The 27,579-nt window shown below is 43.6% G+C and overlaps 2 protein-coding genes across 2 annotated transcripts in view; one reads left to right on the top strand and one right to left on the bottom strand.

Annotated features, from left to right (window-relative positions):
* The window catches only part of LOC129785393 (splicing factor 3B subunit 4-like), a 77,750-nt gene extending 75,710 nt beyond the window's left edge, over positions 1–2,040 (bottom strand). The window contains exons 1-2 of the mRNA XM_055817394.1: positions 1,975–2,040; positions 424–1,555 (exon numbers count right to left, since the gene is read on the bottom strand). Coding sequence (XP_055673369.1) covers positions 590–1,555; positions 1,975–2,040 — 1,032 coding nt within the window. The 3' untranslated portion in view covers positions 424–589. The remainder of the gene's footprint in view (positions 1–423; positions 1,556–1,974) is intronic.
* Positions 1,627–11,971, top strand: RAP2B (RAP2B, member of RAS oncogene family). Its single transcript, XM_055817512.1, has one exon. The coding sequence runs from the start codon at positions 2,039–2,041 to the stop codon at positions 2,588–2,590; it is 552 nt and encodes a 183-aa protein (XP_055673487.1). The 5' UTR covers positions 1,627–2,038; the 3' UTR covers positions 2,591–11,971.
* The last annotated feature ends 15,608 nt before the right edge of the window (positions 11,972–27,579 follow it).

The raw sequence follows: 27,579 nt of genomic DNA, 5'->3' as shown, positions 1-27,579 counted from the left end.
GAACAGAGATACAGTCAAAGCCCAGCTCCCAGGATTCAATATAAGATAAAATATCTGATGGATCTCCAGACTGATCTGTGCAGCACCCTGAAGGAGCTCAGGCTCAGCCTGCAGCTGACAAAGTTTGCAGGTGAGCGAGAAGACTGTGCACCTGGGAGAAACCGGGTGGAGGCCTGGCAGACCAACATCCCACCTCGGGACTCTCAACAGCAGCAAGGCATGACTTATATTTACAAGGTGAATACAGCGAGTGCCGGGTTTCAGACACACAACGTATTTAAGGAAGTTGTTTAAACAGTTGCCCACTCCACAGCAGGGCTGCTGGAATGCAACTTTTGTGTTCCTCAGGAGAGGCTTCATTTGCAAAGAGTTACACAAGCAATAGGAGAGGGGTTTAGTTTAAGCTCCTGAAGACAGGATCACCAGAGAACCCATGGAGATGCAGTACTCGCCAGATGGCCACAGGGATGCAGTACAGCTAGATGCAGCAAAGCGAAGCCTTCACCATGAATTCTAGCAAAAATCATTTAAGTGGAATTTAGTCTCTGCGAGAACTGTTCAGGGATTAACAGAACGTTGCTTATGAAACTTATTTCAAATCCTTTTGCCTTTGTCTACCATAGCCTGTTTCCTCAAGTATTGCGTTTAAATTGGGTTTCTGAACTAGGTGTTGTAGAAAGGACCTAAATGCCACAACTACTTGAATAAACACTGAGGATTGTAAAAAACTGAGTAAGATATAAACCAAAGGCCAGAGTGTGCCGAAATAACTAAAGGTATTTTCTTGAAAGGAATGTCTGATTGATAGAAAGTCCAAGGAACGACTTCTACAAACAGTGGCAAGTAGCCAGTCCCCGTGACTCCAGCCCCACCAGGCCACACTCCCGTGCGGGGCCACCAAATGCAAACAGCAGCAGCAGCTCGCAATTACCACGTCTTCAGCCTGAGGGAGCGGCCGGTCCCGACTGCAGGCGGACAGGGACGACACCGAAGCTGGTGCAACCCGAGAGAGGCTCCTCAGGAGCCGCCATGGCCACGGCCGCCCAGCTCGGGGGCTGCTCTGGCCGGGGCGGGCGGCAGAGAGACCAGCCAGCTCCTGAGGAGCCCCGGTGGGTGAAGGGGCCTCCCCCACTGGGGCCGGTGCTCCCCGGCGGGGAGCAGGCACCTTCGGCCCCCGGAGCCAGCCGGGCAGAGGGGCTGGGGAGCCGCGGGGGGTGCTCGGGGGGCCCAGCGCGGCCCGGCCGTTCCGTACGGGGTGCGAGGAGCTGCGGCAGCGGCTCCCCGCGGGGGCATGAGGGCGGGCGGTCGCCGAACAGCAGGAGGCATGGCAGCTGCCCCAGCACAGGCTGCGAGGGGTGCCTCGTCCCCTGGCGAGGGCCGATAGGGCGGGAGGACCAGCAGCGAGGAGATAACCGGGCCCTCCACCGATAAGGGGGCAGGGGGCTGCCGCTCCCGCCGCCCTTGTCCCGTTTGCGCGCCGCGGCAGCGCGGCTACCTGTGGGGGGAAACCCGCTGCCTGGAGGAGGCCCGGGGGGGGGGAAGGGGAACCCACTGCCTGAGGCGAGCGGCGCCGGGGTCTAACGGGCGGGGCGGGGCGCTGCGCGCGCGGCTGCCCGCCGCCGGGGAGCCAATGGGGGCGGCCGGCGGCGGGGCCGGAGCCAATGGGCCGGGGCGGGCCGCGGCGGGCCGCAGGGCGCCATGGGCCGCGGCAGCGCCGTCCCGCCGCCGGGCCGGGGCCGGTAGCGGCAGCGCCGCGCTCGCCTTTCTCCTCCTCTTCCGCCTCCTCTTCCTCCTTCTCCTCCCTCGGCGGCGGCCACCGCCTCCCCGCGCAGCCGCCGCCGCGCAGGACCCAGTGCCCGCCCCTGGGGCGCGGCGCTGCCCGGCGCCGGGGCCGGCACGGCACGGCTCCGTGAGGCGCGGCCGCCCCTTCCCCGCGCCCCTCCTTCCCCCCTCTCCTCCCCTCTCTCCGCCCGCCGTGAGGGCGGGAGGGAAGCGGTAGCCCCGAGCGGGAGGCGAGGGAGGCGGCGCGCTGGGAGCCATGCGGGAGTACAAGGTGGTGGTGCTGGGCTCGGGCGGCGTGGGCAAGTCCGCCCTCACCGTCCAGTTCGTGACGGGCTCCTTCATCGAGAAGTATGACCCCACCATCGAGGACTTCTACCGCAAGGAGATCGAGGTGGACTCCTCGCCGTCGGTGCTGGAGATCCTGGACACGGCGGGCACCGAGCAGTTCGCCTCCATGCGGGACCTCTACATCAAGAACGGGCAGGGCTTCATCCTGGTCTACAGCCTGGTGAACCAGCAGAGCTTCCAGGACATCAAGCCCATGCGGGACCAGATCATCCGGGTGAAGAGGTACGAGAGGGTGCCCATGATCCTGGTGGGCAACAAGGTGGACCTGGAGGGCGAGCGGGAGGTCTCCTTCGGGGAGGGCAAAGCCCTGGCTGAGGAGTGGAGCTGCCCCTTCATGGAGACCTCGGCCAAAAACAAAGCCTCGGTGGACGAGCTCTTCGCGGAGATCGTCAGGCAGATGAACTACGCCTCGCAGCCCAACGGGGACGAGCAGTGCTGCTCCTCCTGCGCCATCCTCTGAGGGCGGCGGCGGGCCGGGGCTCGGCGGGGACACGGCGGGAGCCGCTCCGCGTCCCGGCCGGCGCGAGCCGCGGGGCGGGCGCTGCCCCGGGCAGCCGCCAGAGACACTCACACACACAAAAGACAAGAATCGTAAAAAGAAAAAAAAAATCGTGTTGGAAATGTGGCTTTTTTCGGCATGTACGTTTCGTCCAGTGTTGGTCGTTGCATATTTCCTGTCAGTGTCTGCCGCGGGCCGCTGCCGGGCGGGCACGGCGGGGAAAGCCTGCCCGAGGAGCGGCCCCTGCCCGCCGGAGGAGCCCAGCGCGGCGCCCTGCCCGCTCCGCTCCGCGCCCGCTGCGCCCGACCCCGCTGCTCCCGGGCCCGCAGCGCCCCGCGCCCAGCCCCGGGATCTCTATGCAAAGTGGGGCGGCTGCGCCAGGGCGCCCGGCCCGGAGAATTGCACATCGGAACTGGGACTTTAACTTAAAACACTGATGCCAATACAGTGTGGGGTGCCAGAAAGTGTCTGCTGATGATTCGTGAAATAATTTTCTATTTTGTTTACCTGCTGTATCGGATGGGAGTTTGCAGGAGAGTGGTAGCGTGTTGTTTTTTTCCTGTTTTGGTTTTTTTGTTTTTGTTTTGTTTTTGTTTTGTTTTTGTGTTTTTTTTTTTTAAATCAGCTGTGAAAATGTTACAAATCTGCACAATTTTTTAGGTGTGCGTGCCTGTGTGATTTCGGTTTTATTTTAACTTTTCTTCAGCGGGTGGGAGCGGTGGTGTTTTTGTTCCGAGGGTTTTTTTCTTTAGGTTGGCAATAACTGATTTTGATGACTAGCTCTAAAGTGCAAAGACTTCCTATATGTGATGCAGGGCCAACAGCAACCCTGTGTCTATAGAGTGCCTTCAAAACTCAGCTGTTCCAGCCGGTGCCAACCTGTGAAAGCTCCACAGAATCCCATTATCTACTACTCCAAAAACTACTTAACAGTTTCCTTGCAGTAATCATTCCGAACAAGCCAGGACAAAAGGGCCTATTGTTAGTGGAATTTATTTCTTATTTCCATCTGAGCCTTTTAACTGTTATTTCCATGTCTTGCAAGTTCGGGTTTCATTTACTTCAAATTTACAAGAATTTAGCCTTTTGGGATTTTGGGGGGGGGGGGCGCTTTTTTTTTTTTTTTTTTCTTCTTTTTTCCTTTGATTTTGTTGTGGGATGTACCTCCAGCCAGCAAAGAAGGAAGTTTTACCGTTGTGATGTACCAAGAAAATCCTAACAACTGTCATTTTAATTCCAGACATGCATTTAAGAGATGTCTATCCATTTTAAGAATTTTAATACAAATGCTGTTTTTTAGAAAACAACTTTGTGCGCTTTTATGTATTACATGAAACACTAACTTTCACATAGGCTGTTGATCCTGATGTATAGTATATCTTAATAGAAGTGAAAGGCAGGGGGAGGGGGGCTCAATTTAGCTAAGGACAGTGTTTAAAAAAAAAAAAGAAAAAGCAAACCACGAGATTTCTATTTTATCTAATATTTAGTCACTTTTAATACAGTTTTTCATTTGTGTTTAGGTCCTGATGCTATGTGATGCCAGCATGTGAGTGGAACGCTGTATTCAGTAGGTAGCTTAGGAAGGTAGTGTGTCTTCAATGCAAAAGGCCTTGTAAGATTAGGCCAATCTGTGAGATTCCTTACTGGGAACAGCATGGTTTATTGGGGTAAAATTCTAAAGATCGGTTATTTATAAAATTTAAGATTTTAATCTCATTGCATTGTAACTCTTCAAAATTATGCACCAGGGCATTATTTCAATTCTGGTTTGCAGGGGCATTGGGGTGGGAGGACACCTGTACCTTCTGTCATTTGGAGCTTCTAAAGAGTTTGTTTACCTTTCTTAGCCCCTTCTTTAAAGATTAGCACACAAATCCTGTAACATTTTTTTCCTTTTTCTCCCCCCCCCCCCCCCCCCCCCCATCCTATCCCATGCCAAGAAGACTGGAAATTATTTTACAACGTGAAAACAATAATTGAACAATGATGCATAAACGGGTTTTTTAATCAGGCACTGAAAACTAACTGCCATGATTCCTACTGTGAATGTGATCATTTCTGGTTTTAAGTAGGAAAAAATTCTGCTTCAGCAAACAGTGTTTAGTATTAGTTTAATTCTATGTACTGAAATCCCAGTGATTTAGATGAAAATTATAAACTTGTGATTTAGTTGAAAATTGAATACTTTAGCAACATCCGGTATCTACTAAAAGTCTGGAAAAGATTATATACCTAAGTATTGAATGTATCTCTTCTTCTGAGCTGACATGTATCCTTCTGATACAATCAGTCAGGTTGTATCAGACTGATACAATCGCAGTTAAAAACAAAGAGGGTTGGAGAAGGCAACCGGAGTGATGGTCCCTCAACTTCTCCTTGAGGCCTTCATATAACAAGACAAATTGATCCAACCCCTCATTTTTAAATAGAAACTGAAAACCCCTTTGCAGCTGATCTTCCAGAAATTTCTAAAAATTAGTTAGAATCCAGCTCCTCAAGGACTTGCATGTTAAATGGGCAGAGGAATAATGCTTATTAATAGTAGGGCTTTCTTTTAACAAAAATACTGCATTGAAAACTAAGAGAGCTTGACTGCTGCAATGTCTGCAGTTTAAAAACACTTCATGTCTGAAGTTTTTAAAAAAATAATGCCATAAATTTACATCTCAGCTATTCCTATGGTTCAATTTTGCCTTAAATTCACTGGGATTATATATTTTTTAGCACCCAACAGGCCTTGCTCTAGATCAGTTTATTGACAGGAACTCATTGTGCTTAATAAAAGCAGGTATTTATTCTGTTCTGCCCAACAGATAGCAGATTCTTCATGTTTTCTAATGCCTCCTGTTTCCCTCCTGCCTGTGTTGTGATTGAGGAATAATGCAAAAATGGGTGTTCGTAGCACACGGCGGCACATAAAAGTCCAGTATTTCTCAGCCTAGCAGAGCAGCTGAAGGCAGCCTGGTACGTTCTGGATTATGCTGGGGTTTTTTGTAGATACATTCTAGTTCTTGCCAAAAAAGTGTGTTCGGTGAAACAGTGAAGCATTTCAGAAACCATAGCATGGGTCTAATCAAGAGGTTTGAATGTATTTAGATGTTCGGTGTTCTCTATGACTCTGTGAGGACCGTACAAAAAGTAGAGCTCAGTAGTCTGATCTTGCAAATACTCTGAAGTGTTTTGGTGCTTGTTAAACATAGGCCTTGTCTATAAAGTAGAAAAAAGTCATACTGCACTTTAACTTGACCGAGTAATGAAAGCTATATTAGCTTCTACACTTGAGGAAAATGTTGTATCAATATAAAGGTACTCTCTTATTCCTTTTCCCTGTGGGAATATGTTATACCCTTATCAATACAAAGGTGGTATATATCTCTTTTCACAGTCAGAACTGCAAATATTTAATTGATTTGGAAGAAAAATTACATTCCCAGCCAAAATACTTCCTGACAGTGCAGAAATTGTGTAAACAAGGCCTTAGTTTAAGGCTGGTCTTACGGCCACATATTTTGCTGTACATGATGATTGTATTTTTAAAAATCCAAGCTTGTTCTATTGCAAGAAAGCGTGTCTTTGAAATCCTTGTCTCTGTGATTGTAATCGTGCAGTATTCTCGACCTCATTTTCAATACAAGTGTGGTTCTTATCAACACGATGCCCAGGCTTTATTGATGCTTACGGTTCTGGAGATGATGTTGAATTCTGTGGCTGTGGGATTCCTGACAGTTCTGCTTCTCTCAAAAGAATGTATGGCAAGTTTTTTATTTAAAAAATGCAAAGAGCATTTTAAATAAAGGGCAGCTGGCTCTTTATGACTTCTTCATTGGGATGCACATTGCATGCAGGTGTTGCTCAGTATCAGATTTCCTCGAGGAGTGACAGAATGCAGAAATTTCCATGTTCTTTAAGAATTTTGTACAAAAATGAGTGGCACGCATATTCTCCCATTCAGATGAACGGACAGCTTCCATGACTGTAAATGGTTGGAGCTCTACTGCTGTTAGAAGCTCTCTTACTCTCCAGGTTTGTATAGCAGGCAACCCAGACGCTGCTCTTTGTGGACCTTCACTGCATCTATGGAAACTACTGTTTGGAGTGCCCATTTACATTCTGGTGAGATTTGAGACTTGATGTAGAAGCAAATATGTGCATGAGCTCTGTTTGAAGGTGGAATAGTTTTAAATAATGATCATAGCTTGTGGCTTACTCCTGCAGTGTTTATAGCCTCATACAAAGTGTGTACGTCAAAAATATTCTCTTTCCTGTCATATTGTTATAGTGTGGTGTTCCAAAACCTTGTTTTTGTAGGAATCCAGCACTGCCCAACTTCTAAAACTTTTTATTTGGGGCTGACAATCTTTGGTAAAGTTGTGTATAGCAAATGAGAGTGATTGGATAGCAGAATTTTAGTTCAAACACCTAAAGATATTCGAGTTATGAGAAATGGAGTGGAAGTGTATTGCTGGAGCTGGGTGCATTGAGTTTGGGTTTTTGTTGGTTTTCAGTTTTAATTTGAGTAGACCACGGGTTTTGTAGTCTGTAATCGAGAATCTCAGTGTATTTCCCAAGTAAGAGTCAGTGTGTGTGTGTGTGTATTCTGACTTCATTGAGGTTGGAATCAAAATTCTTGCCCTTGCCACAGGTGATATCAACCTCTGTGATCTCAATTCTGCGTGTAGTCAGTATCACGCTGAAGAAAACTCCCAATGAAACCTGAACTCATTGACCAATAATGGGCTAGAGCAGGGAGATTTACGTGCAGAAAGCTTAAGAACAGCTATTAAAATTTCCCTATAGCTATTTTAAACTTTTTTGAGGGTATGACTGCTCTAATATGCATCAGGTCCTGCTTTACTACTGTTGATGCTAGAGCATAGCAATTCAGTAGATGGCATTGTGCATAGCATAAAGAAAATACTGTATCTAAATACTTAATCTGCAATATCTTAACAAGTCTTAGATCCTACATAAAACACTGTAAAATTAGAAGTTGGTTAACCAGAACTTTTAAGTTGTTCAAATAAGTCTTAAAGTATTGGAAGCAGCTGCTCTGTAATGACTTTATTTTATTTTGGCAGTCTCTGGGTGTTTTGGAGGTTTGGGCAAGGAGGAAGCTTTGATGAAGAATCCAGAGCTTTACTTTGGTAATTCTCAACAGAGATACATTTGTAGGACAATGGTGTCTGATATGTAACTTCAGCTTTAATGGCTTAAAACAAATTTGTTTCTAAAAAGCTCTTTAAGAGAACATTAGAAAAAGTGCATATTTAATAGATGTGATGTGCAGGTAACAGACAGATCCCAGATGTTTCTCCTCTGCCTGATTGACTGCAATTGTGCAAGAAGTGCTGTAGCAACTAGACCAATCAGAACGACATTGCTAATTTTTTTGCCTGTTGATACAGTCTTCTTATCCTGCTGTATTACGGTGCTAGGATGAAATGAGATGTTTGAGCTTGTTTGGTGGATGGTTGTAAATTGACTTTCTGCGTGAAAAACTAACCTGAAATGGAAGTTGGGTTTTGTTTTTTCTTTGAATTAGGTATTGAAAAAGATAGAGGTCAGCATTTGTGTCAGTATTTCCTTACTAGTTTCTCATTTATGGGTGTATTAATCTAAAGCTTTGTTTCTGCAGCATTACTACTGTTAACCCAATTTAAACAATTAGGATGAATACTTAAAAATTCAGGTTAGAGGTAGAGTTCCAAGTAGGGTAGTAAGTGCTGAGCTTACAATTGGATATTTGCGTTTGCTCTGTTATTAATAGCCAAGATATTCAGGTGTAGAGCCTGATGTGAGTATCTGAATAGAAGTTTTGTTTTAGCTGTTATAAGTGGTCCACCTAAAAGTGTTCCTGAGAAACACGAATCTTGATGCCCTTGTGATAGCATTTGTTCTGAGAGTTGAGAACAGATGCAAGAATAAGATGCATTATTTACTGTTGAATTAAAACTTGAGTTGTATCATTTTCCTGTCTTGCCAAGAGGTTGCAAAACTGGTAGTGTTCCTTCCAGCTGTGGTGTTTGCATTCCTGAGGTGGGGAAGCAGCATGCTTTCCTGATGGGAGAGATCATTTAAGTTCCTTACCATCTTGCAGCCTCTAAATAGTTCACTGCATCTGTGATAGAGTTAGAAATTAAAAGGAGGGAGCAAGATGTTTCTGACTTGCAGATCTGTATCAAGGGTGTCTAGATCCAGGGGTGTCTAGATCAGTCCTCTACCAAAGCCCTGCTTCTGGTTTCCAGCTTCAGCACTGATTCAGCATGTTTCCACCAAACATCCAAAGCTTTCTACACCTCAGTTTCTCCAAGTCTGTATTTTGTTGAAATGTCCATTTCAATGCAGGTGAACTGATTTTGCATGGGCGTTTGGCTCTGGCATTGCAGCCACAAATGCAGTAAAGGAAGATGATCGGGAGAGGGGGATTGAGGACACAAGAAATACACAGAAAGGATACTATCACTTAGAAGAGTGTGTGACTTTTTTTCCTCTAAGACAGACCTAATTATTGGAAGCAAGTCTTTGAGTATTAGGTAACTAGCAGAAGTCTTGATTTAACCAAGCCTTATGCTTAAATTGAAAAAGATACTTAAAAGTCCTTTGAGCTGGAGGCATGGTACTTGAATGATTGCAGAGAATTATCTTTGCAGTTTTTCATTGACCTTGGTTTGTTTAAATATTCTAAGGTTTATTATTTTGATAGTTATCACTAGATAGAGGATGTGTTTAAGTACAATTTAATATTTGTATTAGTTAAATGTCTCCATGTTGTAGGGATTGATAGACACAGAAAGTATGAAGTGATGGTCTGTTTACTTACTGAAGGCCTTGCCAGAGATAAAGAATTAAAAGATCCAGGCTTCTGTTTTCAGAAATATGATGATGCACATAAGAATGCTTAATGTAACTTTCTAAATTTATGGATGACTTCTCAGAAATTGCTCAGAATAACAGACACCCTTTTCGACAGGAGATGACTGTCCCTACTCTTCACTGCTGCTTGACTAGCCATGCTATTGCAGTATTTTTTTTTTTCTCACTATAGTGTGAAAAACCGTGATCTTTCTGCTGCCATGGGTGTTTGTCAGACACGGGCTGACTTCATGACTTCATTGCTTGCTTGGAGCTCTGGCATTCTTCCTCTTGTAGGTTGCGTGGGGGAGGAGGGAGCACAGATGATGCAGTGATGATGAAGTGGTCGCTTATCGAAACCCTGGGATGGGAAGCTGGCTCACATCTAAACATTTGAGAGTGTGTGCATCGTTGAAGTTATACTTGAAACCGTGCATTCATACAATACATGCAACTCCTTGCTCTGCAGTGTTAGGTGTTTGTTGTAGGTTTGCTCTGGGAAAGCACTAACAAAGAACTGTTTCCTGCAAGGTGAACTGAGATCTTGCAGTGTACTCCTGTGGCTCCTGTATAGCTGGCATCCAGCAGGCTTGGAGGAAAACAGTTTGGCATTTTGAGGAAGAAGTATGCATATGCGTTGTAGCCACTCTTGCTTGTCCAGAAAGGTAGTTTGAAAGATAAGTCTTCTGCAGATATCCTGAAAATACTTTCTGTAGATGTGTTTCTTAAGAAATGCATAATGTGACTCCTGTTTAAGTTCCTCTGCTGGATCATAGTTTTTTCCCCTCGCACACCACCCCTAACAGAGCGATGAGGTCTGCTTGTTCAGAGTCTTGTGGGTGAACAGAAACTGAATGCATGTTCAGTATTTTCCATATCTGTAATAAAAGTAAGTTTGGGGCATTAGTGTACATACACATCCATGACATTTAGTGTATTAAACAATGCACCTTCCCCACATTTTTATGAGAAAGAAAGAAGCAATCAAGAAGTAGCAGTGCAGGGCTAATAACATACTGGCTAGGTAGGGCAGGAATCTGTGATGGAGGACTGTCTTTTGGGTTTGTGGTGTGGGACTAGAAGCAGGACACACATCGCCAGGTTTTCTAAACACCAGATGTGATTTCTGTGGAAGGTTAGGAATTGGGATGTCTTGCTGGAGGCAGGGGGAGTTTGGGAGAAAATGGGTTGAATTTTTCAGATTCAGAAAAGAAATATAAAGTATAAAAAAGCATAATTCTGTGTATGTCGTGGATTGAATTTATTCCACCCCCTCCCCCCCCTTTATGATGCTAAGCAGATTTGAAAGTGCAAAGAAAGTTTGCGCAATGACTGTTATCCACCAAGGATGATGTTGATGATCTGAGTTTATACTGAGTTTCATAACTTCCCTACACCACTAATCACCAAAATCTCTTGTAAACTGTGTGGAACTTTTTATAATGATGGTTACAATGTGACTCAAGGTAGTTGGGAGCCATATGTATTTAAGAGTGAGATTAGTGATAATTTTATTCCTTGAATGAGCTACAGTAATATTACATACCTCAGTTTAGTATTGGGAGTTTGCTGCCAAGTTTATTTGATGATTAACAAAGTTAAGATGAAAGTGTGCTAATGAAGTACTTGAATAATTAAGTTTCTAATGTTTGAGATCTTAATTTCTCTTTTTTGAACATTCCGCCGTGTTCCAGATTGGCTGGCTGTTTTCTGCTGTGTTTCTTTTTTCAAATGTTATGTTTGCTTTCGTGTGGGTTTTGCTTTCTCTTTGTTTGTCAGATCTTTCGGGTTTTCCTTTAATTAAAGATAAAAAGAGAGGGGAGATTCACATTTGAGTTGCTGTGTAGCACAAACTGCCTAGATTCCAGAAATACAGGCCATGCACTCCATGTATTTTTGCAATAAAATTAAGTTTAAGGAGAACACTGTATATTTAAAGTATTTCTAAGGCCTGGACTCTCAAAAGAGTAACAGCTTGAAAAAGCTTATTTACCGAAGAACTAGGTCAGCCTGGGAGTGAGTTAGAGTGTTCACAGGTACTTAGATATTTATTCACTTACAGTATTACTATACTTCAACCTCTGTAGCAAGAGTGAAAGTTACAGATTTCTGAGCATAAATATTTATGCACATGTACAAAGTTGTATCTGGTATGCACAGTTTGGGAAACATCCACATTTTTCTGCCCTTAGCATAAAAATAATTAATTGGATGCCTGCACTCACTGAATATCAGACCAGGAGTGTAGAAACTTAGGTACGTATTTATCTAGCCAATTACAAGCGCCTAAAAAGAGTTTTCTTGATTCCTTTCAAGCATTTTTGACCTGGTACAAACTAATTTTCAGCACAGCTAAACCAGAAAATCACTGTGGTTATTAAACGTGTGGAGCCTTTTGCCAGATGTGGGGACAGCAACCTGTTGAACTTGTCTGAATTGTTAGTGGTCAGTGCTGTTTGTGAATAAAACTGCTAGCCTTGTGTTTTACCTCTGTATTTCTTGTGATAAGGAAATGGAAACCAAACCTGTCTGGACTAAAATACTGAGAGTTCAAGGGCAGATATTCTTGGATCTTTTACAGATCTTGCGATAGATTGGAATTGCTCAATGTGCATCTGGTCGCAGCTTGTTTCAGGTGTTTGTAAGACGCTGACTTCCTTTATCATCGCTCAGGGGCTTTCAGCACTTAGGATAGTTAACAGAAATTAATTGATGGGTAACTGGAGTTCTTTGGCAGGTATGTTTGTGCATACTAATATGAAGACATAAATTGTATTATTCCAGGATGTAAACAAACTCTAAACAAATGTGTCTGGTATCCAAATTGGCTACAACAGAATTTTTAATATAACTTAATAACTGAAGTTTTATTTGTGTACTGACTTACACTGTAATGAATCTGAACTTGACTTGTTCTCTGATTCTATGAATGTATTTATGCTGAGTTCCCTGTTCTTTTGTAACCCTACTGAAATCAGAGCCTTATTTAAGCAAACAGGAGCAGAATTTAACCCCAGTCTGCATTTTACATGTTTTGCATGCACCTAGTAGTGTGATCTTTGTCCTTTTTAAAAAGTTGTCCTTCAATTTTTTTTTAAAAAAAGCCTTCCCCCATGCCTTTAACTGGATTTTCAGATGTCTAAAATGTAAACCTTCCTCCCCTGCCCGACCCCCTTGTATGGGTGTTTCTTATTGTGAAGCGATACTGGGTTTATGTAAATTGTCAATGCCATCTTGAAATGGCAATAAGACTATATATTTTTTATTATTATTTCAGATAGTAGTTCCCATTCTATCAGAAGTTTATAGTGTGTTGCTTTTTAGTATCAGTAAGGTTTGTTCATACTCATAATTCACAGCCGTTAGACAACCTTTTATCCTTGTAGTGATATCCAGTTGATCTGATGTGCAGGGGAGCACAGATACTGCAGGCTGGCTGTCCGGGAAGCTGGGACACTTACAGTGTAAGACCTCTCCTAGGTCTAGTTTGCATTAAATGGCATTTTTCTTGTGAAAATGACAGAACACTTTTCTGTATGCTCCCAAAAGGGGGTTGAGACAGGCTTACAGACACAATGGTTTATTTGCGTGGCTGATGGCATATGTCAACTATAATGGTAAAAGTTCCTTGTAGTGACAATTTGAAGAAGAAGAAAAAGAGAAAAGAAAAAAAGGGGGGTGGGGGGGCGGGGGGGTGGGGGAGGAAAGCAGAGATAAGGTAGAAAACTTGTGCTGGTGGCCAGCCAGGAAGAGAAGCACCTTGGGTTCCTTTCAGATATGGGTCCTACTGTGGGTGTGCTTTCCAGGACTCACTCAGACTCAGCAGGTTGCTCCTGTTTCTGATGCTCCCTGTGCTGGCTGGAGCACGCCTTGGTCAGCTGCAGGGGCTCTCTGCTGCCTGGGTGCTGAGCTTCGTACATGCTGGTTATTTGGTGATGTGTGGTGGCTGTGTAAATGATCACTGTCTACTGGGTAATGACTCTACAGTAATTCACCAGGCACATGAGAGACCAGGAGTGTCTGCTGCCTTATTTTTTAGAGTTTTGTACCCTGAACTGGTTGCATTGTAATGCCTTATGGTGTCCTGTGGGATGAGCAGCATTGCAGCTGTAGCAATCCTGGTGAATGTCCCCAATATCTCAGAGTGACTATTGAGGTTGCATCCCAAGCGCTCTTCTCTGCAGCTGCTCCATGCTGTATCAACAGAGCATAAGTTAGTTGAAGGCATCGCTTTTTTTTTTTTTTTTTTTTTTTTTAAATTTTACAGCAGATGCCAAGAGCTACATAAGCCCCTGAACTATGTCAGAACTGGAGGGAGAACAAAGGTGCCCTGAGCTTGCCTTTCCCTCCTGCCCTTCTGCCTTTTCTGCATTCACAAACAGATAAACTTTGTGAGCCTTGGAGTCTGTGGGTCACTGCAGGGGTGGGTGGCCCACATATATGAAAACATACATATTCTACAATTAAAAAAAAAAAAAGGTGCAGTTCAGTGCATCAGGAAGCAAGACTTCTGTGTTGCTTTGGCATAAATACTATACTGTAGAAACTTTGTAAAGAGAAGTATTGGTTCCTTTGCGTGGCCCCACCCTCCACTCTTTGAAGAAAAATGGAAATATTTCTCTCTCAGATCCAAAGGTTAGATGTAAAACATATGATTTGAGTAGTCCTGAAATTGAATCAATTTGAAACTGTTAAAATTTTTATTCACTTGAAACTGGGTCAATTTCAAATCAAATTCTTTGAAAGATTAAACACACACACTTCCAAAAGGGCTTGTGTGATGATCCATCACAGCGCTCATCAAATTAACAAAAAGGGTTGATCCAGCAGAGTGTAGAAAAAGGGAATGTTTCACTCCTACATTACGGCGTTGTAACAGGGTGCATACCGAGTTACAGCTCCAGCTTTCTTTCAAGAGTAGGTACTATTTTTAAGTCTAAAGCTATCCTGATGGAAAAAGAACATTTTTTTTTTTTTTTTTTTTTTAAACCCTCAGGAAAGGTTCAATCTGAAAAATAGTGATTGCAGGACTCAGGGAGGATTATGATAATTTATTTCAATTACCAATGCAAAACAGGTTATATATCTCTGCTTCACCATCTTGTGGAAAATCTAACATTTAAAATGTAGCATAATCAGATTTTGATTTATGCAGACTCTCTTTGGAAGACAGCATGCCAGTCTCTTGTTTTGTTGCCTGTAAAGTTACAGTGATTTTTAGGAAGTTTATGTTTCCCTGATGATGGGTTTCTAGCAAGCCTTGTCTGGGGTGGCTGAAATAAACTGTGACTGATGGGGTGGTGCTCCTGCCTGCTGCTGCAGCTTCTTAGGGCTGCGGGTACTCCGTACGGAACAGAAGAGCTTTGTCGGCAGGCATTGGGGTGGCCCCATCCAGAAAACCTGGTGATTGGAGCCCTTCCCTGAGAAGGTGATCATCTCATGGGGCTCTTGTCTCTCCAGTAAGCATTCCGCAGGGTGAGCTTCACACAGGCGTCAGTTCAGCTTGTTTCCAGCAGAAACTTGTGAGGCTGAAGAGCAGAAAGTGATGGAGCCTCACCCTGTTCACAGCACCAGCAGCCCACCTCTGGGTTAGCGGGGTCTCGCTAGAGAAGCTGTGCTTGTTTGTCTTTTCTCTTTGGTGGATTTGTAGAATCACAGAACGGTTTGTGTTGGCAGGGCCCTTAAAGCCCACCTAGCTCCAGCCCCCTGCCCCGGGCAGGGCCACCTCCCCCCAGCCCAGGTTGCCCAGAGCCCCGTCCAGCCTGGCCTTGAGCCCTGCCAGGGACGGGGCACCCACAGCTGCTCTGGGCAGCCTGGGCCAGCGCCTCCCACCCCCACAGCACAGAATTTCTTTAATCTAATCTAGATGATTGTGCCAGCTCCCTTCATAGCTGTAGAAGAAAAAGATTTGAAGATCTCAGTGTACTTGACTTGTCAGCTTCCTCACCTCTTCCCTTTTACACGCACGTACTTCTGCTTCCTCCCATTCTACCCCAACAAAAGGAAAAGTGGTTAAACTCATATTCAGGGGTGCTAAGAAGGAAGCACATGTTTTCATGTCTGAATTTGGAGCAGGTGAATGCTCTGTTCAGCTGCAGCCACCCTCAGTTCCCCCACTGCACAGCCCACAAAGACGGGTGGCTGCAGAAATGATTACTTGGCATTGCCCGATGCCTCCAGCACCTCAGGGCAGAGCATCATCTTTTTCCTTGGCATAATGGAAAATACAGTGAATGCTGCAGCACTAAATTACTAGCTCAAGAGGTTTACACAAAGTTTATAAATAATTTAAATTTCCAATCATGGGTTATTCCAGTCACTGCTAATTTCACTGGGCGTAGAACAGGCGGCATGTGACAGCAGTTCTGCCTTGATTTGAAAAAATAACCTAGCTGGTGAATTGAAATGCCCTCACTCTGAGCATGGCGTGGATATACAGCCTTCCAGCTCTGTGCCATAGTAACAGAACTTGCAGTCTCTAATTTTAAGCATTAAGCAATAAACGTTGATTAGTGTTCAGAGTTTAAGGGTGTTAAAAGTGGTTTGTTCTGATTAAAAGCAGTCACCATGCTACCGAGTTCCCTTTTTCTGTTAAAAGGTTTTTATTTATTGAACTGTTTAGCATTGTGTTCCAAATAAATGTATAGATTTATTGTTTACAGGCTACTAATTGCTATTATTTATTGATCAGGCATCTTGAATACACGCATCTCCTGTGTTTTTTTAGGAATGTCTGAAGTAGCAGAAGTGGTGCTCTGGCTCCAAACTGGGGCTTCACTTTTTGCGCAGGCAGGTTTCCCAGCAGGCGATACCTTTTGGCTGTGTGTTTGTAGCATCTTCTGCATCTGTAAGTTCATTGAGTCCCATATCTTTGCAGAAGGTGACTTTGTGCAGCGGTGCTGTTTGTAAAACTGTTACAAAATGATGGTCTCGGGAGATGCTGGTGGTTAATGGTTCTTTGTATAAGCCTTAATGGACAGCGAACCCAAGCTCCCCAGCAAGCTGGCGATGCGGGCAGTGCCTGATGGAGCCCAAGTCTCGCTTTCCCCCCATCCACGCACTGGGATCATGTGATGCTTTACAAACTATAAAACTGCTGAAGTACTTGTGGGAGGACATGGGGATCACATGGCCCAGGGTGACTAAATGGTGCTCGGAGTGGTCAGTAAAGCCGGGCCACGCTGGGGTTGCTGGTCTGCACTGCAGCCGCCTGTGCGGGGCTGGGACCCTGGCGCTCGCAGCCGGCAGAGTTGGCGAGTGTGCAGGAGGGGGTTACAGGAACAGCTGCTTTCTGGAGGTTTGCAGCTGCTTAATTCAGGCTTGGGAGTTAAAGTAATTGACTTTGGAAAAGAAAATAATTGTGTATATTATATCCTTTTTCTCAGCCATACTAATTTTCTAATATGTTTTTGGAGTTGGCATTTATGTTTCTCCATAACGGGGTAAAACAAAACTGGCTGGCATTTCAAAGCCTGTTTGTGGTAAAACTGAGAGTAAACATTTTATTTTTTTTAAACTTAGATCACTGTCTACTCTGAGTTACATTTGAACTGACAAATTACAGGTTTGATTCCTAAAGGACACTAAGACCATGGCCATGGGCAAATAATAGTCCTGGGCGCAGGGGAAGATTTTCAAGAGGAATGTACTTGATGCTTTCTCAGCTGAAGAGTGCTAGCCAGAGACTTAGCCTGTATCGATTAACAAGGTTTGTCTTGCTGACAGTGCTCGTCTTTTGTTGTCCGTTGTCCACAGCTTCCTTTTGGAAGTACCCTAAATAGATGGAATACAGCGCTTCTGCCTAAAGTGTGTGGCAGTCAGTATCTGAGATTCTTTTTTCAGCATCATAAAGGTCTGCAAAGGGCTAACACTTTTATAAAGACAAGGTTTCATGCTGTTGTTTACAAGTGAACAGTGAACATGAAATCAAAAGCCTTCTATGTGGGTTAGACAATCAGCTAGTTACAGAGTACATGAATTTAATTCATTTTTACCACTTGTCATTTGCCCTGTTATCATGAGTGTAGCTGATACTTGCTGTTGGAGATCAACTATTACATGCTTAGATGTTTCATTAACAGAAATAAGTCATACTTGTTTTAAGGGAAAAAAACCCCACCTCCTCTTAGCTTTTATTTCTTAAAATAGCTCTTCACAGTAACTGCAGTCTACATGGGTGTTCATTCATATGTACATGTATGAAATTGTTTTTCTATTTGGGGTTGTGTGTAATAAAAATGCTAATTCATTCTTTTCATGTCTGCTCTTGACAGACATGCCCTTCTATCTCTGCTAGTGCAGGCTAACACCTCTGTGCTGGGGAAGGCACGTAGCTCCCTGCTCGGGGGAAAAAAACAGCGGAGCAGGTAATGGGGAGAGGAGGAGGAATTAGGGAAGAGGAACAGAAACTGTTATGTCAAAAACAGAATGGTATGAATCTTCAGATTTTTTAAATTTTATTTTATGTTTAGTTTCCATGGAATGGAGTGGAAAATATTTTGTGCTCAAGAAATGTCTGGAATTTCACTTGGAAATTTCAGATACAGTATTTTTATATTTCATGCCATGTAAGAAGTAGTAGTATGTCTGTTGCTTCGCACCAATATATTAGTAAATATATATTTTCATATGAAAACATTATAATACTGAATATGCTTATTTATTTGAAAGTGTTTTCTTTCCATGCCGGCTCAAAATCAGAACATTCTCTGGAGAAATTTAGCATTACCTGCCAGCCTGTGTCGCCTGCCATGGTGGCCCACCAGGATGCAGGGCTGGTGGCATGCACAACCTGCGCTGTGGCTGCCCGGGAGCCTCGGGGGCTTGATCATGCAGAATTTTGTTTCCTGAACCGGAAAGAAACCAGCTTTTTCAGTAGGAAAATAATGCATGGAATCTTCATCTATTTGTAAAATCAGTTTTGTGGGTTTCTGGATAGATGGTGAAAGCTTTCTGTGTGATACTTGGGTTGCTGACTTTGAGTGCTACAAATATGATGCTCGTGCCTAGACCATAATTTCATTTTTGATGGAATTGGAGTTGATCTGTTGATGGAGTGATGGGAAACCGGTGGAGGGACTCCCTCAAACTTTGAAAGGCATTCCTGTTTATGGTTTATTCTTGGTGTTTACTTTGATAATTGGTATTTGACCATAGTTTACTTTTGTCAAGCTTACCTGTTCTGGGATTAAGGCCAGGACAGAAATTCAAGGAAATGAAGACACCAGCATAAACTAGCCCTCACCCCTCTACTCCAGCTTTTGGTTTATTTTGTTTAATTAAAGAGACTAGCAGAATCTCAGACCTGTGTACTCCATTAAAGAAAGCATGAGCTTCAGTACAGGAATGTCACCATGTCTCCAGGGCACCTTCTATTGGCTTCAGATTTCCTAACAACCATTTCTGTCCTGTGTTTCCTTTTCTTAATAGTAATGATGACAATAATCTCACTTTGTCAGATATTTTGAGGCTTTTACAAACTTGCCCAACAAACTTTGTCGTATAAGGTCCTCATTTATAATTTTCTTCCTACCCTAGGTGCAGGTTCCCTAAGAAATGTGAAAAATCCTCCAGATTTCTACCCTTACAAAGTGGAGAGAGTCAGCACCTTCTCTGCTGGTTGTGTGGAGCCTTTTTGTCTGTATCGGGGTAGATGGCAAACATTTTCAAGAAAAGCATGAAACAAACAAAAGCATCTAAGCTGTCACACTTACTAGTGTCTAACTGTCTCCAAAACCCCAGCGGGAGCCCAGCAGTTTCCCCAAGGGTTTGCCTCCAAGCTGTCCCTCTCACCGATGCATCTGGGGGAGTAACACACCCAGTAGTCACGGGCGATCAACCAATTTTTACCTATTTACAGGGTTTTCAAGTGTTATTGTGTAAATCAATATTTCAAATATTTTAAAATATTTTGTATGCATTTGGTGTATATCAATATTTTTACATGATGTTAGGTAGTCTTAATTATTTAGTGGTAATTGGTGTTACTCTGTATAGGTTTTTTTTGTCCTCTTCCAAGTTATCAGCTAACTGCACTGCCTACGCTTCTATACCAATAGCAAAGAAATCTCCAGCTTGGCATATAAGCACTGGGCTTTCCATCATGCAGTACAATCCTCTGACACCCTGATTCAAGGAATGGTTTTCTCTCTGCATAGAATTTGCAGTTTCTGACACGGATGGTTTCTTTCACACGCGGCTGGGCAGGCAATTTATGTGCCGATCACCATAGAAACCTGCAGATACATCACTTGGTCAAACTGTTTCCATGTTGTATCAGCGAGCTGGCATCAGAAAATGCAAATAAGGAGTGTGAGAGAGGACTGGTGAAAACGTTGCCTTTTTTCTTTATTTTTCCCAACACTAATTTTTATTCTAAGCCACCTGTATTCCTTTTGTACCTCCAACTCAGGCTCTCTCCTTAGTAATTTTCTTTGTCAAGTTGTCCCAGCTTTGCTGAGGTTGCTGCTGTCCCTGCTCTCTGCCCAGGATCAGGCTTTTGTTGCAGACCTCCTTCGAGCCACCTAAGTGGTTTGGTCTTTCTCAGGTTTGCCCAGACCTTCTGGGCAGCAGGGTCTTTCCCAGCACCTTGAAGTGTCCTGGATCCACCAGCTCTCCTGTGTGGCGAAGCTGGTGAATTTTTATAGCTTATCTCATTTGTACATTGGCTGCATAGGATTGCAGGTAATTTCGTTACTGAACAGTAATCTTTTTTTAATGCCATGCTATTGACAGTTAAAGCAACGAATGATTCTCGGGAATATCGGAAAAGGGGGTTAATTTTCTTAAAAAATGAAAAGGCCAGGAAAGGCTGATTTGTACTTGCATAGAGTGGATAAACTGAGTATTTGTGATTACAGCTGGCTTGCAATGTAACACTGGGAATTCTTTAATTGCACCCAACCCTGGATGCTCTGTACTTCCCACGGTAGCAGGAGTTGTGTTAAATTTGAGATGTGAGCATGACTGTTTGAGACAGGAGGAGGCTGACTGCAATAAAATGCTGCTTCTGTAGGAAAACAACAGAAAGGTACAACAGGAGGAGGAGAAGGAGGTTTGGTCTGGAGTACAGAAATGCCAAAAGATCGGGCAGCTCTCATTATTAAGGAATCCACCAAGCAGTTTTTAATCACACACACAAAAAAACAACAACCAAACAAAAAAGATCAGGAGAGGCTGTGATCCTGCTGGGTTCCTGGGCTGAACCACAGCATGACCCAGGATATCACATGTACACCAGCTCAGGATCTTGCCTGCCTGGACGGACTAAGCTCACTTCTGGGCCTGCAGAGATTTCACTTAGCTTTTAAGCATCCTGGTACTCAAAGTACCAACGTCAGCACAGGGCTGCTGAAGCTGTGTACCTCTCCCAGGGTGAGCAGCAGGCTTCTGCAGTCCCGATCTTTCTCAGTTCTTTGCCTTTGGGGCAGCTGTTTGTCATAATCGTGATTCCTCATTTTGAGGCCTTTCCCCTAATTATAAAGGTGCCGAACTGCTTGGGGCTAACCGTAATATGTTGAAAAAAGTGTAGAGAAAGGAAGTGATCATTTAACAGAAAACGGTGATTGCTTGTGTAAATGGGTAAGTACTGAGTGAGGGCAGTGTGCCAGGTAGAAGAGGACGTGTGGAGGTGAGAGAATCCAGTTATGTATATTACAGAGGGCTTAATAATTTACTTTCTTTTCAGTAATATGGCCATGCATGTTCAACTGTTAAAAACTGGAATCTATTTTCATACAGCATTTCAAATGGTGGTGACCGATTTCATGTCTTTTATGATCACCACAGCATGGTGTGAAAGGAGGTTTCCTAATTTGGCTGCTGGGATGCACCTCTCATTCAAAACCAAAAGCATGTGTAGCGGGTGGGAGCTGTTTACATGTGAGAATAGCTGGAACCATATTTTGCAAATACTGGATGTAATGGAGCAAGTTTTAGTGTAACCACAGAAGACCTGGTGTAAGAAAAGTTCTTCTTCTAACTTCCCTTTTGAACACAGGCATGAAAAAAGGACCAAAACTGTTCCACAGTCTGAGCTGAATATACTGTGCAGTTTGCATGGGGTGGAGGAGGACATGGGGGAAACGATCAAAAGCATTTTTTTTGATTTTCAAAACCACGTTTCACCTAGGAAGTGCTAAAAATATTTTGCTTATTATTTTCAATTTAAAAATTGATCAAAATTAAATGTGAAGGAGCTAGAACAAAAATCAAATACTTCTTATTTTGATCTAATGCACCCTTTTTTTATTGGTTGAGCAACCTTAGATTTGAACTGTTTCTCTTTCTTTGTAGTCTGAACTTTTTATGTTATTTTTTGATTTTAGCTACCAGTGGAGAAGAAGGTGGTTTCTTCCAACATGATGATGTGATCACTTTAGGGTATCTGAGTCCTTTCCAATAAATTCAATAATAGCAAATTTTTAAATCTTTTTTTCTGGTATGCGTAACACGCTGCTGTTTTTCCCTCCTTGTTCACTAAATGACAATCTAGACTTTGAGTTTGATGTCTCCTGTCAGGTGCTGTCATTCAAAACTGGTTGTGTGAGTACTTTGGATCTTATTTCCACAGTGAGACAAGAATCGTTTTCCTTTCCATGCATTTGATTTTTAGAAATGTATGTGTGGTGTCTGAATGTTTGGTATTATTATTACTTTATCAAATAAAAAATAAAATAAAAATTAAAATCATGCTTAATGCACCTTATCATACCCATGTTTTACTTGTTTTGAGATGAACTGCTGCAATATAGTATTTTTTTTAGCCACCATGATTTGACTTTGGAACTAACTTGAGCTGGTATAGCAGGGGCCTGCGCTGGGGCCATTTAAGCCACATAGTGATTTTCCTCAGCATGAGGCAGAAATATAATTTATTATTTCTGCTGGTGACAGTCTTCCTTTGATAGAAAACAGGAAGGAGTTTGACTTTATAGAAGACATATACGGGGTGGATGAATAAGGTTTGTCTATTGTAAGTGTTTACAGGTTCTTTGTTCACATTGCACTCATAAAATACATCCTATATTCTGGTAACTTGGCAGTCATCTAGGAGCTATGCATAATAAATCAGAAATTGCTGCTTTATATGCATAACTAGATTTATACACGCTCTCTCTATTGAGAGTGCTATTCAGCAGAAATTTGATTTACATGCCGCTCCTATCAGATGATGCTAGGTGATCCAGACTGTGGTAACTAACTGATTCATAAAGACCAATTTAGCACTTTTTGTCTCACTAGGTTTTGCATTTGAATTTTTATCAAAAGTGCCGTGTTTCTAAAAGTTTTCTTTGCTACTTGTTTCATGGTATTCCTGTTTTGTTGCTAAACTTATTGGGCAGAACACTATCCACCTAAAGCTGGAAGGTCATGTTCTGAGCTATCTGAATGGGTCCGTTATGCAAGCAGACGTACACTGGTCTGCAGCTGGGGTCTGACTCTTAAGAGACGAACTGATTTCTGGTCTGATACTGTTGGAGCTGGCTTAAGGTTTTGCTTCAATTTACAAATAATGTGATATAGCTGCAGTTCTGTAAAGTTTGCTAATAGGATAGATGAGGCAGCGATGGCAGTTTCTGGGAATGCTGCGAAGTGCATCACCACGGTAATTTGTTCCAAAACAGGACACTCCCATTAATTTGTTTCACATGTCTCCCAAATCGTGAATTATCAAAATATTGCAAGATAAGTTTTTTTGTCATTATCCTTTTGGGTTTTATTTTTATTTGACTTAAAGCCTAACATTTTAGATTTGGGTTTGGGATTTGATACGTAAATCCTAGTCTTTCTGCAGTGAGGAGAGACAGCTGCTAACATCTTTCAGAGCGCAGTATAAAATTGTTTTCAGTGTTTTTAATCAGACTGGCAGATTACTAAGGTTGAATTATTTAAGACAATACTCTCTTACTTAAGAATACATGAGGCTTAGTAGAAATGCAAGCTGCATGTGCTGAAATGGCTGATGAGCTTTTGATTTTAAAGTAGCAACTTCTATCAGTGATCCTGTATCATGGTCTTTCAGTCCTCTACTGCTTATATTAGTTTTAATCCTGGTGACTGTACCAGTTTTGTTCTCTTCAGGAGAACCAGAAAGTACACCACCCAACGTGACAGTAGGAAATGAAGAAGGCTGCCTCTGATGCCCCAACACCCCCTTGTCTGTTGGCACCCATGTGGGGTGAAGGAAGAGGCGATGTTGCTCCATTGTCTGCCCTTGATTTGTGGCTCCCTATGCTCCAGCTCCTGCTGCAGGTAACTTGTCAGCGACAAGGTTGTGTTTGTTTTCTGGAGAGGAGAGGCAGATCATCTTCTGTATTTCTGCAGACTAGCAGAGCCTAATTTTAGTGCTGAGCCCTCCCACTCAGTGCCATCTCTGGACAAAGCACCTGCTGCAATGTTTTCTCTTTTGCCTGGAATGTATGTCACTGGCAGTTACAAATTTGTACCCTTTTCTGCCTCTCTATTTCACAAGCTTTAACCATGGTATCTTTTTTCCATTTAAAAATTCAGGTAGATAGCAACTGTCTGTAATTCTCTGAACATGAGCTTGTGGGGGAGTTTGGCACTTTTGACTGGCATTGGCTCTGCTTTCTTGGAGGCTGTCGAACTTAACCTTTGTAAAACTTAACCATGAGGACTGCCATATGGCAGGCTTTGCAGTGTGAGAGTTTCACCAGTGTCTGCGTGCTGCCAGCTGTCCAGAGCTGCGTTTGGGCTGACAGATGGGCAAGGGCCAAGGGCAGCTCTTCTCCTAAAAGAAGTCCCTACAATGAAATACCTGTTGCATCCTTCCACATGCAGTGACCAAGTGCGTGGTGGTGGGATGCCTTCCTGCTGGGGCTGATGCAGGTCTAGAATAGTCAAGGAGCTTCGAGATGTAAAGAGGAGACCTGTGCTGCTTCTATCGTGCAAATACCAGTATGACTGACAACAGGCATGAGGCTAAAAAGATATGAGAAACTCAAGGGTGTAGAATTGGCATAAAATACTGTTATTCCTAGATTAAAAAAGACGATGTGAGTAGACTCGGGTTTTGATAGAACTAAGAATAATTCCTGTGGTCCTCTGAGCAGTTCATCTGCCAATGGAAGACTTGTGTGTCAGGTAGAAACAGAGGAATTGTCCTCTCTTCTCTAGTTTCCCGTTATTGGAAAGCCTTAGGCTTCCTAATACAGTAGCTTCTGTAGCTGTTACCCACAGTTTCATCCTACTGGCTATTAATAATTTTCCATTAAAATTGTTCATGAAGTATCACAGAAGGTTCTTCACGCTGCTCCTCTGTAAGGATCAGCGCAGCGGCACTGGGTTTGCCTGCAAATAGTAATGGTGCAGAAAAGACTTTCTGCTTAGCTGGGTCACTGAGTGCGCTGCGGGCTGCCTTTTATTCCTAGGTCAGTCCCAGAAGAAGCTATAGTACATGCTGCCTGTAATGGAAATACATCTGGAGTGTATGACAGGCAGTTCCTAAGTGGCTATCAACATCAGAAAATGAAGTGTCATTGGGCTGTGGCCTGTCTCCCCAGCAAGCTGTCCAGCACCGAGCGCTAGCCGCTGCTCCTGGCCAAGGGCAGGCATCTGGTGGCACTAGCAGAGGCTGCATGTTGCAGAGCCAAGACAGGGCAAGCTGGCAGCAAAGCATCACTCCTCACAATTTACTCATACGATGCTGGTGTGGGTCATACTGTTTCAGCTGCTAGTTAGGCTGGACCAGAGTAAATGGGGGGAAAAAAAGCTGGCTTGCATTACCTTCCCCTCTGACTGCTCCAGATATTCAAGTGGCATTGCTGTTGTTCTGACTGATTATGTCTTTGTCAGTGTCTGTCAAATGTTGGGAGTTTGGAGTACGCCTAAATGTGGCAAATCTGAGAGATTCACTTTTTGGATTATGTGGCAAATCAGCCTGGAAAAATCCGTTCTAGGAAAAAGATGTGACTTTTCAGTCTGCCTGTAAATACCAATAGCAGTGGACTTAAATAGCGAAGAAAAATATACCCTTGTAGCTTGTTTACTTTTGCGTGTGATACTCCTGCTGAGCTAAAGAATTTCAAATAGGTCTTTACAGACCTGAATCAGACTCATCAGGGATTTGAATAAAAATAGATCCTAAATGATACCATTGTAAAGCAAAGAGAAAATCTGAAGACTGGGAATGAAAACCTTGCCAATTTGCCATGCATGCAGAACCTCATGTTTCCTTTACTGCCAACAGCCCCACTGGGTTAAAGAGCATCAAGCTGTATTTAATGATTCAATTGAGTCTCATGGCCTAAAACTGTGTACTCTGCCATACAATGGAGCCAGAGGTTGGTTTTTTTTTCTGTTGTGTGTGGGTTGTTTTAGGGTAGTTTTTCTTTACTGCTGGCAGAAGGAACAAACACTTTCTAGCCACTGTGTAACTGCTTCTCTGCTTATAGGGTGCGAAGGAAGGTGGCTGTGAATAAAGGCCCCTGACAAGTCAGTTCTGTTTGAAGTGGGTCTGTCAGTAGGAAATACCCAAACACGGAGAAACAGGTTTGCTTTTGGTAGTTTTAAAAAATGCAACATTAATTATGAAGAAAAAAATCTTGATCACTCTTAACTGTCTTGAAGAAGTTTGCTTGCTAGAGGTGATACTGTGCAGGGGGTTTGTGATGGCTTTTTTTGTTATCTTTGTAATGGAAAAAATAGCTAAAAGAGTACAAAGTTAAAAGGATGGATCTGGGTTCTTTTCAGGGAAAACTCCCTCTGCTTCAGGGGGACCAGATGTTGTCCTAAGATCTATCGTTTGCCATTTGCTGTTTCAAGCTTTCAGTATGTTGTAACGTTCAGACAGCAGTTCTGTGGTTTCAGAGGTTGGTTATTCTTTGCAACTAACTTACTTCATGGGTCCAAACAAGGTTTGTGTAGATTTGGGCCTCTTTCATTTCCTTAAAGTCAAGGTAAAGTCCAGAATTGGATAAATGTTATGAAAAGGAGAAATCTAGGTGGTTTTCCTACTGTGTGTTGCGTCATGTTTTGACTTACAACCAAGGTAGCTTTTCAGAGATTCTGCGAAATGGTTGTGTTATATGAGAAACTCTAAATTTAGTTGCAGAATGCTTGTTTCAGCTTTCTCTGTGCTGAGTGAGCTGCCCTTGCCTGGGGTGTGTGACTTGGCTGGGGAGTGCAGGAAGGAAGGGTGGATCTGCTGGAGGTTTCCTGTCTTGCCGCGAGTGCTGATGCACGCTGCTGTTCTTGCACTTCACTTGCTGCTGCAGCAGTGTCAGAAATGGGGCCCTGAGGTCAAGGCAAGAGCGATGGTTTCACATCACATTAAGCGCTTCAGCCACCAGTAAAGAGCAAGGCTTCTCTTTTCCAGGAGACGCACCGCTTTCTCAAAATCGGAGTGATGGAAAGGAGGCCACTGGAAGTTTGTTTTGGCTTCTTTTCTGATTTACTGCTGAAAGCACCATGAATGAACAAGCTGTCTTGCTGGACTCTCCCATATTGCCCTCTCTCCTGTTGCAGGATTGCTGCGTACTGATTGCTTTGCCTGGCTGAGCTCTGCACCCAGCACAGCCTGTGTTTGCAGGGTCCAGGCCTGCACATGTTATTTTCAGGTTCACATGTATGTTACAAGTTGCCTTGTGGGACAAAGTGCAGAGGCAACCATAGAAGTACCAGAGGAACATTTTGTGCGTGTCCAGTGTTAAAAGTTATCCTTATAATGTTACCATCTGCAAATAGTCAGAAGGGTCTTGCTTAAATTCAGCTGAAGTTCCAGCTGGCCAGCCGCCCCGAGGGCCCTCCGTGCTGCTCACAGGGATGCGCTGGCAAGGTGTAGTGATGTCCCGGCAGCTACTGAGTGTGCACCTGGTACGCTTGAACCTGGGTGGGCTAGAAGGATAGATAGAGTCACGTAAAAGTGATAGCAGGTGCCCGTGGGGAGAGAGGGTATGTACCCCCTGCACCAGGGCTCCCGCCAGTCACACCATGCTACTGGCTTCTTACCAATGAACTGCATCTGACTGCTCAGCTTCCTACACTAGCACAGCACCTGAGCGAATAAGGTCCGTATCACATCTGTATGTCAACTGTTGAGTTAGAGCAGGCTTTTGATTGCTCTAATATACTCT

Source organism: Falco peregrinus, chromosome 12, assembly GCF_023634155.1.
Source record: "Falco peregrinus isolate bFalPer1 chromosome 12, bFalPer1.pri, whole genome shotgun sequence".
In the NCBI taxonomy this organism is placed as follows: domain Eukaryota; kingdom Metazoa; phylum Chordata; class Aves; order Falconiformes; family Falconidae; genus Falco; species Falco peregrinus.
The sequence above is the reverse complement of the archived record's forward strand: the minus strand, read 5'-3'. Positions and strand labels throughout refer to the sequence as shown.

Bases quoted from the DNA above. Each gene is read 5' to 3' on its own strand.
- RAP2B (XM_055817512.1), top strand. From the start codon at position 2,039: ATGCGGGAGTACAAGGTGGTGGTGCTGGGCTCGGGCGGCGTGGGCAAG.